The 15334-nt window shown below is 45.8% G+C and overlaps 1 protein-coding gene across 1 annotated transcript in view; it reads left to right on the forward strand.

Moving 5' to 3' along the window:
- The window catches only part of LOC143132909 (protein diaphanous homolog 1-like), a 100550-nt gene that overhangs the window by 23342 nt on the left and 61874 nt on the right, over positions 1–15334 (forward strand). The window contains exons 2-12 of the mRNA XM_076292733.1: positions 2747–2773; positions 4183–4347; positions 7939–8040; positions 8878–9008; positions 9141–9215; positions 9378–9456; positions 10007–10146; positions 10653–10758; positions 10965–11075; positions 12038–12156; positions 13259–13375. Coding sequence (XP_076148848.1) covers positions 2747–2773; positions 4183–4347; positions 7939–8040; positions 8878–9008; positions 9141–9215; positions 9378–9456; positions 10007–10146; positions 10653–10758; positions 10965–11075; positions 12038–12156; positions 13259–13375 — 1172 coding nt within the window. The remainder of the gene's footprint in view (positions 1–2746; positions 2774–4182; positions 4348–7938; positions 8041–8877; positions 9009–9140; positions 9216–9377; positions 9457–10006; positions 10147–10652; positions 10759–10964; positions 11076–12037; positions 12157–13258; positions 13376–15334) is intronic.

Here is a 15334-nt window from a genome sequence, read left to right on the forward strand (position 1 = left end):
AGTGTGCATGTAGAACCTACAATATGACCAGTATGGACCAGATCTCTATGAAGATAGCACTGTGTCTGATACATCCTCAACCAATGTAGAGAAGCTGTGTTTGTAGCCTACCTTTGTCTTGACACGCCCCACATGATGGCCGTATAGCTATTCCCATTGTTAACGTGCTATCTCAGTACTGCACCGATTCATTGTTTTTGTCCCTTCTGAAAGTTTGTTCCTAAAAACATCTAGAGATAAGACCTAAGTTGAAACATGCCAAATTCCCCTTTTAAGGTGTGAGACATACGCATATATATATAAGTGTCTAATAATATATATATGACACGTTTAGACATATTCAGACACGTATGGATACAGTATTAGTCTCAGAAGCTTTACATTTCCTACTGCACCCGTATGCACTCTCCCACGCAGACACACACACTCTCTCTCTCACACACACACACACACACACACACACACACACACACACACACACACACACACACAGAGCCATAACGGATCTTTGGCTGTGCTGCTGTGGTGGAACAGATAAGTGCTGGCTGCAGCTGATGTAGAGACAGTGTGACTGTGTGTCTCAGGCTCTCTGTGGACTGTCCTCTAATGCTGTTAGAAGAGCAGCCTGCTTTACAACACCATTGCCATGCCAAGCCTCCCACACCAGGGAAGCAGCACCCAAATAGAACACCCAGGGATAGGCAGAGGTGTGTGTGTGTGTGTTGTTGGATGAGTACTGTATGTTTGGCATCTTGCGTTCTTTTCTAATGTTAGCCCAATTAGTACTTTGAAGTTTTTGACGTTTTCTGACTGGTTTGACTTTATTTGTGTGTGTGTGTGGGTGAGAGAGAGAGAGAGAGCTCTGATAACCTCAACTCACTCAGCGGGCAGATATTTGGGGAGAGACACAGAGCTCTAACTTCAGGAGGAAGGATGGGGGGGGGGGGGTGATATCAGAGGGGGAGATGGATGGATGGATGAAGGGGACAGATGGAGGAGTAAAGAATGGTGTGCAATTTCAGGCTGACGGCTTGGAGAAAGGAGCATAATGTTGTTTGTGTGTCCACGCTCTTGTGTGTGTGTGTGTGTGTGTGGAATGTATGTATTACATAAAGGCCTGCATTGGAGCCAGTTACATCCTTGCATAAGCTGAAGTGTGGGGGGAGTAGGGTATGTTCCTAAGGTAGTTTATGCTCACCTCTTTAGAGAGAGAGAGAGAGAGAGAGAGAGAGAGACACAGTGCTGGTGTTCTGGGGCCCCAACCTGTAATTTGGGCCTGGGTGTCCTCGGGGGCTGTGCTGAAGGATTCCTTCTTCCTGCAGCAGTCGTCAGCAGTAAGAGAGAAATGCTGATCTGTCTGCAGCCTTTGCCCCAGTGCTGCCATTTGAAAGTGAAACTGATGGTATTTATGTCTGATGTTTGTCAAGTCTGGCTGATCAAGGCCAATATGATATGAGTGATATGAGTGATATTAGAGTTTATGTGCGTTTGGAATGGTTCAGGTACTACTAGGTGTTTTTTGGAGTATGTTCTGGCAAAGGGGGATTGTACACTGTGTGTGTTGAGGTAACACATGTTTTCGCTGTGGTATTTACAGTGTGTGTGTGTGTGTGTGCTTTACATTATTGTCTGAAGATGTTCATTATTGTATGCTCTTGCTGTTGGAACCTACAGGTACAGAACCCTTTATCTGTAGTAAGAACAGCAGGTCAAAGGGCTCGGCTGCGCTTATCCTGCTTCTCTCATGGCCTTGGACCAGTTGGCAGAATTTTAACAGGTGTACACATACATAAACACATGTGTACTGAAGTCTTGCTTCCTCTTTCTCTCTCTCTCTCTCCCTCTCTCTCTCATCTCTCTCTTCGATACACACAGCCTACTTTCTCTCACATTCACATGCTTACTCACATTGTACCCTTCAAAGCTTTTTTATTCCACTTCCATCACACTGACATGAACCCTTACACACACACACACACACACACACACACACACACACACACATACAGAGACTGACTCACACATAAACACACACACACAAACACTCACAAGTGACGCCCTGCTGAGTGACTTTACTTCCTCTTTGTCAAGACAAACAAATGAAAAAATGTGAGGCTGAGTGGGATTTGCTGGTGTTGGGTGCCACCTTGTGGCTGTTTGAGGCACATACCATTTGATGCTGACTTGTGTGTACCTGCAGTTGGTTGTTTTTCCTCTTTTATTTGAAAGCACTACAATGTTACTAAATATGAGAGTGTTACTTTTCAGTTTTAGGACTAATACTACTAGTGTTAGGCTAGTAAAAGTCTCCCAAAACCAAAAAACCAAAATAATGCCTAGTTGTTGAAAACAGAGTTCCCTTGTCCTCTACTAAATCAATTTCATAATAATTGACGTGTTAGAACTTTTAATATAGCTTGTGTCACTTTAATCTGTTATAATACACTGAAATGTTGTGTTGGAAACGGTTCCTCTGTCCTATCCTTAATCCCAATCAAATATAACTGATGTCTCAGGAATGTCTGTTGTATAAATGTTACGCCTATGATTCTCTGTCCTATCCTGAATCCTGATCAAATATAACTGATTGAGAACTGTTTGTAGTATAAATGTTAGGCCTATAATTCTCTGTTGATTGGTTGTTATGGTGATCTGTCATCTTAATTCCTCTGTCTGCCCGTCTGTCTATCTGTCTGTCTCCTCCCTCTTTTCCTCCTAATTCCCTCCACCCGTCTTCTCTAAACAGAAACTTAAAAGGCTGATTCCTGATGAGGTAGGTTGATGTGTGTAGTCTGTAGCTGTCCGTGTCTATGTGCATGATCTAGTGTGTTGCCCGAGTTTTTGCTTGTTTGGCTAACCCCCCCCCCCCCCCACAAGCGTGTGTTGTGTGTCCACATCACAGTACAGCTAACCTCAGCACTCTGCACTCTCACTTACTTAACCCCTCACACACTCACTCACACACTCACTTACGACTGCCAACGTACCCATCACGCTACGCTGCGCACAACGCATCAGGCTCCAGCTCAGCTGCACTGTGTTTGTTTGCACTCGAACAGTAACCGGGCCTGCTTGATGTCCTGGGCGCTCAGACCACCATGCAGCTCAGTCGACTAGGTCTCTGGGTAAAAGGTTGGAGCCTGATATGCAGAAGGTTTGTGTTGATTTTGCCTAAAGCTTTTTTGGAAGAGCTTTGGCACCCCCTAGTGGCCACCACGGGGGAAGGAGCTGTGTCTGTGACACTGCCGCTGACCGTCACAGTGTTCCTGTCCCCCCCCCCCCCCCCCCCCAACCTGCTTCGGCTCCCATTTGCTTTCTGTTGTTTACTTTGTTTACCAACCGTCCGCAGCGGCACTAGACATTGTGGTCACACCGTGCCTTGAGAGTGTTCTGACCGTTTGCACTTTACTTACATGGCCTGCTCACAGACCTCGGGATCTTTGTACATGCCACTGAAATGGACTGCCAGTCTAAACAAACCCACCTATCTGAGTTCAGTAAGTCCTAGTAGAGGCTAGTAACCTAGAAGTAAAATGCTGCGCTTTTGAAATTAGATTGGTCTAATTTCAAAACTAATTTGAGCATTATGGTAGTTCTGAGCTTCAGTTTCTGAAGTGGAATAATGCTCTAGTGATCAGCCATTCTCCACCAAGGAGAAGAAGTATTGCCTGCTGTGTGTGTGTCAGAGGGTAATCTAGACAATATAGAGGGGACAAAACGACAGACTAAAGTGGGAGCGCTAGGGCCTTAAGCTTAGCATGTCTTACAAGGATTCCCTAATACTGCCCTAAAGCATTTAATGTTTTCTCTTAAGCACCATTAATTTGAGCTGTTGAAAGCTCCATATATATGACATCCAAAAAAGACAGGATCCAGGACCTAATAACCAGAGAGTTGGAGCATTCCATTATGAAGGTGATTTGGCTAGCAAAGATGCAGAGGTCTATTAACCACTGTTTGATGTGGTGACAGAAGTGGAAATGACTTCAGGCTGAAGGAAACCCAAACTAGAGTCCACCCTGAGGGCATTTCCTGTGTTTGTCACTGCTGGGTCCGAGCCCACCTCACCATCGCCCCCATTCACTGACCTGTTGGTGTGGGTGCTGCTGGCGTGTGTACCTCTGACCTCTGACCTCTGACCTCTGACCTATGACCTATGCCCTTTGACCTCCCCCCTGGCAGCTGGAGCGCTTCACCAGCATGCGCCAGAAGAAGGAGAAGGAGAAGCCGAGTCACCACCCGGGCCAGAGGCACTCGACCGCCGCCCAGTACGAGGTGCCCGCCGGCGCCGCCATGCTGCACGAGCACCCAGACGAGTACGTGCTGGACCTGTTCGAGAAGATGCTGGTGAGTGTGTGTGTGTGTGTGTGTGTGTGTGTGTGTGTGAGAGAGTGAGAGAGAGACAGGGTGTGTTTGTGAGTCTGTGTGTTATGTCTGCCGCAGTTAAAACCTAGACATACGACATAACCCATCAACTCTTAACTAAACACAAAGGTAAACACCGAAACCAGGAAATAGCCGAGTGACCTGGAGCTTTATTAGGCTTCAAAATAAAAGCTCCGGGAGGCGTTGAAACCCCGCAGCAACAAACACCCACAAACACCCACACAAACTCTGGCGCATGCCGGCTAGTAGCCTGCAACTCCACACACAGGTATGCACAGTCAACACAACACACACACACAGGTATGCACAGTCAACACAAAACACACACACACAGGTATGCACAGTCAACACAACACACACACACAGGTATGCACAGTCAACACAAAACACACACCGGTATGCACAGTCAACACAACACACACACACACAGGTATGCACAGTCAACACAAAACACACACAGGTATGCACAGTCAACACAAAACACACACAGGTATGCACAGTCAACACAACACACACACACACAGGTATGCACAGTCAACACAACACACACACACACAGGTATGCACAGTCAACACAACACACACACACACACAGGTATGCACAGTCAACACAACACACACACACACACACAGGTATGCACAGTCAACACAACACACACACACACACAGGTATGCACAGTCAACACAACACACACACACACACAGGTATGCACAGTCAACACACAACACACACAGGTATGCACAGTCAACACAACACACACACAGGTATGCACAGTCAACACACAACACAGATACTGATTAGAAGTCACAAGACCCAATGACCACCAATCTGCTGCTTGGCATGCCAGCTGAGGGTTTTTAAAGGTTGCCCAATAGAGTACCGAAGCCATGACGTAGCGTTGCCAAGGCAGCAATTTCACTGGATCTAAACAAATCAATCTAACCATTGAAATCACCATTAGCGATGGCTTTCTTAATCTATTTCAATAATTTTACAACGTTTCTAAGATGTTAGTGTATTTTTTTACACTGTAGGACTCCCATACTACAACATGTATTCATACCAACACGATCAAATTCGTGACTACAGAGTTTTATTTTAGCATGGGTTTCCCCCGTAAAAGAGATCTGCATGTAACTTCACAGCATGCGGTTAAAATCCTTAAATTCACAGACGTATTTTGGCTTTATTTTTTAAGCAAAAAACGTCACTTTTAACATCCTTTGAGAAGACATGAAATATCCACTGGAATTTTGTTTCTTTATATTACACCTGCCAGGAAATCCGTGTTATGTGGGTAAGCTGCTGCCTAGCAGGTAAAGCACGTTTAAATGACTATAGCCTACATTTAAAACAATTTATTAGCTAGAAATGATGCCAAATGTCTACATTCAATGCTATTTAAGCCACTTCGAAAGTTTGTTTAGATCCAGTGATTCTGCCGTCATGGAAACGCTACGTCAGACTTTGGTACTCTAACTTGGTACGCCCAATTGACCTGTCGCTAAGCCCCGCCCCCCATTGTTGATTGATTAGAAATACATTGTGGACAATGGCAGCTGACAGTATATGAAAGCAGGCTTTGAGGACGTTTTGATCGATAAGAGGATTTACTTTTCTCCAGAAGCTATCAAAAGAGACTTAATTATGCTATGGAGGGGTGTATTCAAAACTTTAGAATACATACAAGGTGACAAGCAGTTGTGGCGAGTAGCCGTGCAAATCACCGTGCAAAAACCACTGACGTTAATGCTAGCTAGCTAGCTAGTGGAAGATTGATACTAAGATATGTTAGGTTACGTTAATATTTGATGTAGTAAGAATATAGTAGTTGGTTAATGAGCATTTTCATCTTGGGATTTAACAGGGAACCTGTGCCCACGTTGTTGGCTTTGTAGCCTACATTACGTCGAGCTGTTGCAATCGCGAGAGACGTCCTGTAGGCTACTGCTGATGAAAATATACCCTGTTTTCTAGCCTCTCGGGGTACCAGCTATCAGTATTACACGTCCCCCATGCAAAACGTTTGACTATGGTTATCCGTCGGGGTTTTTTGAGTTAATAAACTCCATAAATAACCATTCATTTGTCATTTTATGCCTGCTCCCTGTTGTTTCCTATGGAGTTGTCCGAGCTGATGTCCGAGTCCCATTGAGGCTGGACTGTCATTGGCTCATCAGCGTTCTAAGGGTGGCGCTTAGCGACAGGTCAATTAGGAAGCCCCACTTCCAGGCAATCAGGAGTAGGCGGGGCCTAGACACAAAGGAGAGCAGAACAGCAGGACACCCCAAACACACTACACTACACTACACTACACTACACTACACTACACTACACTACACTACACTACACTAGCTGTAGCAGTGTGTGAGGGGGAAAGAGAGGTTGATGATGGGATTATTTTAATCATTCTGTTTGTGTGCACAAACACTGAAAAGAATAGGAGGTGGTTAGCGAGACAGAAAGAGAATGTGTGTGTGTTTGTGTGTGTTTGTGTTTGTGTGTGTGTGTGTGTGTGTGTGTGTGTGTGTGTGTGTGTGTGTGTGTGTGTATGTATGTGTGTGTGTGTATGAGGGGAGAGAGGTATGTTTTTAATCAATTCTGTTTTGTGTGCAGAAACACTGAAAAGAATAAGAGGTGTTTTGAGTGTTTGTGTTCATGAAAGAGAAAGAGAGTGACAGAGAGCAGCTAATCACGGCATGTGTGTATAATGGTGTGTGAAATGTTTTTGCACATGAGACAGTGAAGAGTGTGGTGTTCGAGGTGGTCTTCATCAGCATCTGGACGTGTGTGTTCATTTGGCTAATTAGTATGACAGATGTAGGATTATGACCAAATTAAACTGTATAATCGTTAATGGGCCAAAAAGCACTACAACTTCATCCTGTGATGAATTGATATACGTCTGGACTGGCAGTGATTATGATTATGATGGCCAACTTAATTGCGTGCGTGTGTGTGTGTTGTTTGTGTGTGTTGTTTGTGTGTGTTGTTTGTGTGTGTTGTGTGTGTGTGTGTGTATGTGTGTGTGTGTGTGTGTGTGACTTCACAGTTTATTTTGAACCCCTCTAATCTTCCTAATAAGATGGATAGCATGTTATGATGACCATTGTTATGGCCCCTGGCGTGTGTGTGTGTGTGTGATTCTCACCATTCTTGCTCTCATGATGAATATGTGTTTGGGTTATAGGAATGACGGTGGAGACAACTTAATGGTGTGTGTGTGTGTTTGTGTGTGTGAGAAGAGAGAGTGTGAGTAGGGAGGGAGGGAGAGAGCGAGTGAGTGTGATGATTTAATGTTGTTTTTGTCGCAGCTGCTGATGATTCTGTCAGGGTGAGTGAGAGTGTTTGAGTGTTTTTATGGCGGGGATGATGGCGTGATTGCTGAAAGATATATTGGACGCTTATTTCAAAAATCGTTTCCTCTCTACCTCTTTCTCTCTCTCTCTCTCTCCTTTTTTCCACCCCTGATTCCCTCCCCTCCCTCCCTTCATTTGTGTGCCTCCTCTCTCTCCGTCTCTCTCTCTCTCTCTGTCTGTCTCTGGGCGCTAGGTGGACATGAATCTGAATGAGGAGAAACAGCGGCCCTTGCGGGAGAAGGACATCAGCATCAAGAGGGAGATGGTGTCTCAGTACCTGCACACCTCCAAGGCTGTAAGCGCCTGTCAATATAACACACACACACATACACACACACACACACACACACACACACACACACACACACACACACACACACACACACACACACACACACACACACCTCTCCAAGGCTGTAAGTGCCCGTCAATATAACACACACACACACACACACACACTCAAAAAAAGACCACAGCCTTTAAAGCTGTAAAAAGCTGCCATCATAAAACACATAAGACACACTCATCTGTCAACATAACACACACATATGTACTGGTTGATTGACAGCTGTAGGCGCCTTCCATCATTATATAACCCATCATAGTGAACTCCTATCTGTGATCATGCCACAGTCACTCTAATGCAGAGCAAGCTGCAAACACCTGTGATATCACTCACAACACCAGGCGATGTACAACAGACTTCTTTCAGAAAGATAAACGCAGTTTTAGTAGCATTGCTATTAAATTGGGATCCCTTGCCAGCTTCTGTGGATTCATGATGGTAATCTATATTAAATCATTGCATCTAATATCTGTCATATCTGTAAACTTCTGCAAGCAGTTATTACTTGCTGTCTTCTGCCAAGTTAGACTATAATATGAGAGACCTACTTAATTGTTTTCTTAGAGATGGATTGCTAAAGGCAGTGAAGCCTGCCTCAAGCCTCCTAAAAGTGTTGCTCACAATGGAATTGATAAAGTCTACATTTTCATTCAATTATAATTTTTGTAATTATTTTTTATGTGACCTTTCTGACTACATTAACTTTAATCAATCACTTTTTACTGTGTGTGTGTGTGTGTGTGTGTGTGTGTGTGTGTGTGTGTGTGTACGTGTGTGTGTACACAGAGTCAAAACCAGAAAGAGAGCTCCAAGTCTGCGCTGATTTATATTCAGGAGCTGAAGAGTGAACCCCGAGACACACAGCTGCTCAGCGTCCTGGAGTCTCTGAGGGTTTCTCTCAACAATAACCCAGTCAGGTAACACACACACACACAAACAGGTAACACACACACACACACACACACACACTCAAACACACTAGTAATGGAAAATAATGCAAAGTAGTCACGCGTTGAAATGTTGATAATTTGTTGTTTCCTCTCCCGTAGTTGGGTGCAGCAGTTTGGGGATGAAGGCTTAGCTTTGCTGCTCAACATCCTGAAGAAACTCCAAGAAGAGGAACCGTAAGCTCCCTGGAGTCCCTTTTTCTCTCTCTCTCTCTCACACACACACACACACACACACACACACACACACACACACACTCACACTCAAATGTACACCACATTTCCACTGATATGTGCACCAGTCAGCCGCCCTCAGTCGTCCTCTTGTGCCCCTCTCAGGAACATGGACCCGAGGAGCATGGAGGTCAAGTGTCAGCATGAGATCATCCGCTGCATCAAAGCGTTCATGAACAACAAGGTGAGATAGCCTCCTGACGCCGGACTACTCTCTCAACAACACCAGCAGGAGCACCTACATCTCATCTCATCTCATCCCTCTCTCTCTCTCTCTCTCTCCCTCTCCCTCTCTCGCTCTCTCCCTCTCTCTCTCTAAGGAAAAAAGGAAAAAATATTACTGATAAAAACAGATGATTACTTGTAGACATCAATATACACACATGGTTATATCATTATCATGTGATGATAATAATGCTTCTTAATATACTGTAGTTCAATGTTATAATGACACTATAACATTATCATGTGATGATAATAATGCTTCTTAATATACTGTAGTTCAATGTTATAATGACACTATAACATTATCATGTGATGATAATAATGCTTCTTAATATACTGTAGTTCAATGTTATAATGACACTATAACATTATCATGTGATGATTATCATTATCATGTGATGATAATAATGCTTCTTAATATACTGTAGTTCAATGTTATAATGACACTATAACATTATCATGTGATGATTGTGATTAAATGTCCTGCTCTGTCCCTCTGCTTCTCTCAGTATGGTCTGAAAGCCATGTTGGTGTCGGCCGAGGGCATTCCTCTCCTGGTGAGAGCCATGACCCCCAAGGTGCCACACATGATGGTGGACGCTATCAAGATCCTGTCCGCCATCTGCATCCTGGACCACCCCGATAACCTGTAAGTGTGTGTGTGTGTGTGTGTGTCTGTGCGTGTGTGTGTGTGAGTCTGCTGACATGCCCCTAAAAGCATATTTCAGCAGATATTATCTCCACCTGTTTCTGTGGCAACTGAGAACTCAGTCATTTCCTGCTGACATCAAAACTTTCCCAGGTCTCACCCTCAGCCAAGTGTCTGCACTGTGTTTCTGTGTTTATGAGTGAGGTCATGTGTTGTGATCGTGAGAGTGTGTGAAGAGTTAGGTGTGAGTAAGTGCTGGTAATATCCCTAGTTGTGTTTGCAGCAGTTTGTTTTCCGAGTGCAAATCCCAATGTGTGGATGGGATGCACGATTGCTGCTGAAAATGACTACGCCCACGAGGCAATCAGAACCACTTTGAATGTTTGTCCCCCACCCCAATCTTTTTGGAATGGAATGAGTCACTTTCACTTTGTTGTGACTGATGATATTTTGTGTGTGTGTGTGTGTGTGTGTGTGTGTGTGTGTGTGTGTGTGTGTGTGTTTAGGCATGAGAGAGTTTTGGAGTCCCTAACAGAGATAGCGGAAGAACGGGACATTGAGCGGTTTGAATATCTACTGACAGGCATGCGCAAAAACAACATTGCACTCAAGGTACAAACACACCCACTCACTCATTCACACACACACACACACACACACTTACTGTCACAAGCACCCTCATTCAGTCAAATTACCCACACACTCATATATTTCCATTTGATCATGATACGTAGTAATATTGCCATGCCAATGTCATATCTGTTGTCTGATTGAGAGGGATTGTGTAATAGTGTTGTGCATGTGTGTGTCCACTCTAGGCTGTGTGTATGCAGCTGGTCAACGCCCTGATCTCCCGCGGCGAGGAGCTGGACTTCAGGATCCACATCCGCTCAGAGCTCATGAGGCTCGGGCTGCGCGACCTGCTCAATGTGAGTCCCCTTTTCACACCCAGACCCAGTCCCACACAGAACCCTTAGAACCAGACCCAGTCCCACACAGAACCCTTAGAACCAGACCCAGTCCCACACAGATCCCTTAGAACCAGACGGTGTCCCTTACAGAGCCCTAAGAACCAGAACCAGTCCTACACAGAACCCTCAGAACCAGACCCAGTCCCTTACAGAACCCTCACATCCAGACCCAGTCCCTTACAGAACCCTCAGAACCAGACCCACATCCATCTAGACCAAGTAACCCCCACCACCCCCACCCACACAGCCACCCCCACCGACCCACCCACCCCCACCCACACACCCACCCACTCCCACCCACACACCCACCCACTCCCCCTGAACACCAGGCCTCTGCACCTTTATTCAGACACCACGTAGCATCACAGGACAGGGTGTGAACACGTACAGGTGCCACAGCCCAGTCAGTGGGCTCATTGAGAAGGAGAAGTGCTAATTGGAGCTCATTCACTGGCGTCACGCTCAGGCTGACCGCTCAGGTCTCAGCAGGCGCAAAGCTCAGCGATTAAGAACCTATTGTCCCGACCACCTCACATGTGGAAGATAAGGTGTCGCACTGGACAGGTGATATCACTGCATCCAACACATACAGGTACTTGCTTGGCTTGGACCTGGTCTCCCTGTACACCCGACACCATGACAAACCACGACTCACAACGAAGACATGTCCTCACCATCCTCACAAGACTTTGTAAATGGCTGAGCTGAAAATGAAATGTCTGGCCCCATAGTTATGAGTAGGCTAAGACTTGTACAGCTTAGTGAACTAGCTGCCCAGCTACTTTCTTAATTATATATCAGTATTATGCAGTATATCCCACATGTAATGAACTTAGCCAAAAGGAGATGTTGAACTTCAGTGTGGTTTCTTTTGAAAGTTCTGTGTGTTTTCATACGTGTGTGTATGTTTGTGTGTGTAGGAACTGAGGAACATTGAGAATGAGGAGCTGAAGGTGCAGTTGCAAGTGTTTGATGAGCAGGCGGAGGACGACTCGGAGGACTTCAGGGCTCGGCTGGACGATGTCCGCATAGAGATGGAATATCCTTCCACCCAGATCACACACACACACACACACACACACACACACACACACACACACACACACACACACACACACACACACACACACACACACACACACACACACACACATACTGATCATGTGGTGGAGGAGTTACTGAGCACAATCACTGTGACAACAGTTATTAGTCTGAGAGGCCTCAGTGTATTCAAATGCTCCTACAGCATTTCTAAGGAGAATGGGATGGTGCATACGTGGATTTATTTTGTAAAAAAGTGGAGAAAATGTGTCCATGCATTTCACATTCTCACCACCAGATGTCTCAAGATTCCCAAAACAATTTCAAGAGTTAGATTTTACTGTGTGCATGCTGTGCACCTTTGTGGCCACCAGGGGGAGTGCAATTTGCATTAAATGTCAGTGATGGGGGTTGCATTTCAGTCAGCCGCTATGATGGTAATTCCAAACTCATCTCAGTGTGTGTGATTGGAACAGCGGAAAACACTCTGCTCTGATGAAATGACAAATTGAATGTCATGGCCTTGGGCCCTTGATTGGGCCCCGATCGCAAACCAGCAGCCATGTAAATGTGGTCCCTCTTCTTAGCCCATCATCTGAAATCAATGCGTGCTGTACTTCTTCCAAACACCAAAGTCCAGCAAGTAAATCAGCCCCCCCCCCCCCCCCCCCTCCCCTGTCCAGCAGCTCGCACTGCCCTCCAGAGTAGCTGAGTAGCTCCAGAGGAGCACCAGGGGTCACAGAGGAGCACCAGGGGTCACAAACTGGGGCAAATACATGACGGACAACGACCCTGTGCACCAAGACAGAAGGGCTGGAGAACCCACTACCCACCCGTTCAGATAGCAGCTCCCCTGGGCCTAATATAATGGCATTAAGCTATATGTGCGTCCTTATTTTATTATCAGAGACAGATTTATTTGACCAGGTGAGACACAAGGAATTTGCTTCCTACGAATGATGTCACACTAGCAGTACAGACAATATACAGACCATATAGACAATACAATGCAGTTGTAAATGTGAAATGTAGTTGTGGTGAGCTGCATGTGTGGGTGTCTGTACTGCGGCGTGGTTGTCCTTAACCGCTGGGGCGTGCACTGATACGACGGAGGTGTTCCAGATCCTTCTGAACACGGTGAAGGACTCCAAGGCCGAGGGCTACTTCCTGTCCCTGATGCAGCACCTGCTGCTGGTGCGCAACGACTACATGGTCAGGTGAGGAGGCACACCCCGACGGAGAAGAGTGAACGCATGCACTCAGTTACTGTGTGTGTGTGTGTGTGTGTGTGTGTGTGTGTGTGTGTGTGTGTGTGTGTGTGTGTGTGTGTGTGTGTGTGTGTGTGTGTGTGTTAGAGAGAGAGAGAGAGAGAGAGAGAGAGAGAGATTGGAGAAGAAATGAAAGGGTGATGGCAAAAGACGTTTGCCGGATTAATAAATGATTTTATTCCTAAAAGGTGATTTTCGAGGGGGTAATCAGCAAATATCAGAGTAATGCAAGGTGTCTGTGTGTGTGAGAGAGAGAGAGATGGAGAGAGAGAGCGAGATATAAACTGAGGCCTGTTTGTGTATGTGTGTGAGAGAGAGACTGAGGTGTGTGGGTGTATGTGTGTGTGTGTGTGTGTGTGTGTGTGATTAAGAGCGTTGTCAGAGAGACAGATGAAGGGAAGAAGGAGAGCAGTGTGCAGAGGAAGAGAGCGCCGGTATCCATCATGTGGTCTCATCAGCTTTGATTGTGTGATTGCAGCCTGGTTTCCTCTCAGCTGGATCTCAGCCACATAAATGGAGTGATGGAGAGATGGAGGGGTGTGTGTGTGTCTGCGTGTGTGTGTGGGGGGGGTGGATTTGATTGATGGGCAGCGGGAGGCGGCCCCGGTTGCCCGCGGCGACCGGCTCTAAATGAGATCCTTGGTTCGGTGAAATATCCTCGTCTCATTTAGTTACCACGACGACTAGTCTCAAGGCAACATGTATTCTCAGACTCGTCTACTTACACACACACACACACACACACACAGAGAGGCAAGCAAATCAAAATGCACATTCTGATTGAAAGTAGTTGACATGTTTATATTCATTGTAGGTATGTTTTTACTTCCCCTTACTCTACCCAACACCCTACACAGACACACACACACACACACACACTTTAAATGGTTTTGGGATGTCAGACATGTTTCCCGTTCACTGTGTCTGCGATGTGTTCCGACAGGCAGGAAATTGGAATGTCTCCGACAAGCTCACAGGGGAGACTGTGTGTGTGTGTGTGTGTGTGAGGGAGTAAGTCAATGTGTGGGCGCCTGGGTTTGTGTGCACTTGTGAGCGGACCAATGTGGAGAGAAGTTGTGCTGTGTGTGTGTGTGTGTGTGTGTGTGTGTGCGTGAATGACAGACATGCCGTCCACCCACACACTCACTACCCCCCCCCCCCCCCCACCTTCCCAGAGGCCTCCAGCTGAACCTCTGTGGTCTCAAACATTACTGAATATCTCCCTTTTCCTCACTTTTGCTCTAATTTGCTTTTCTCTCCCCATCTCTCTCTCTCTCTCACTTTCTCTCTCCATCTCTCTCACTCTCTCACTCTCTCTCCATCTCTCTCTCTATCTCTCTCTCTCCTTGGCCTTCTATGACGCCTTCCTCCCTAATGGCCTCGGCTGAAAAGAAAAGAAGGATCTCTTTCCCTCTCTGTCTCTGTCTCTCTCTCTCTTTCTTTCTGCGTCTCCTATCCCTCCATTCCCCTCTAGGTAATGCTCCATCACACAATGGAGAGGAAATTAGAAGAGGAGGTTGAAAGAAAGTGTGGCCTGTGTGTGTGTGTGTGTGTGTGTGTGTGTGTGTGTGTGTGTGTGTGTGTGTGTGTGTGTGTGTGTGTGTGTGTGTGTGTGTGTGTGTGTGTGTGTGTGTGTGTGTGTGTGTGTGTGTGTGTGTGTGTGTGTGTGTGTGGGTCATGTGTATACTCTGCTGCAGAGATTTCATATCAAGCCTACGCATTAAAGATCAGATCAATAGAGATGGTCTCACTAGAGAAAACAGCCAGTGAGTGGGAGAACAGCCAGGCACAGAGGCCATTGACTGATACTTAATTGCACCCTCAGTATATCAACGCAAAATCGTTTTAAAATATAATGTGATAATTATCTACCGGAGGCAGTTCTAGCCTTTGCCTTGACATTCTTAA

The sequence above is a fragment of the Alosa pseudoharengus genome, unplaced genomic scaffold (assembly GCF_046254945.1).
Source record: "Alosa pseudoharengus isolate Yale_2024_CS ecotype anadromous, Long Island Sound unplaced genomic scaffold, YU_APseudo_1.1 YU_APseudo_1.1_scf_19, whole genome shotgun sequence".
Lineage (NCBI taxonomy): Eukaryota > Metazoa > Chordata > Actinopteri > Clupeiformes > Clupeidae > Alosa > Alosa pseudoharengus.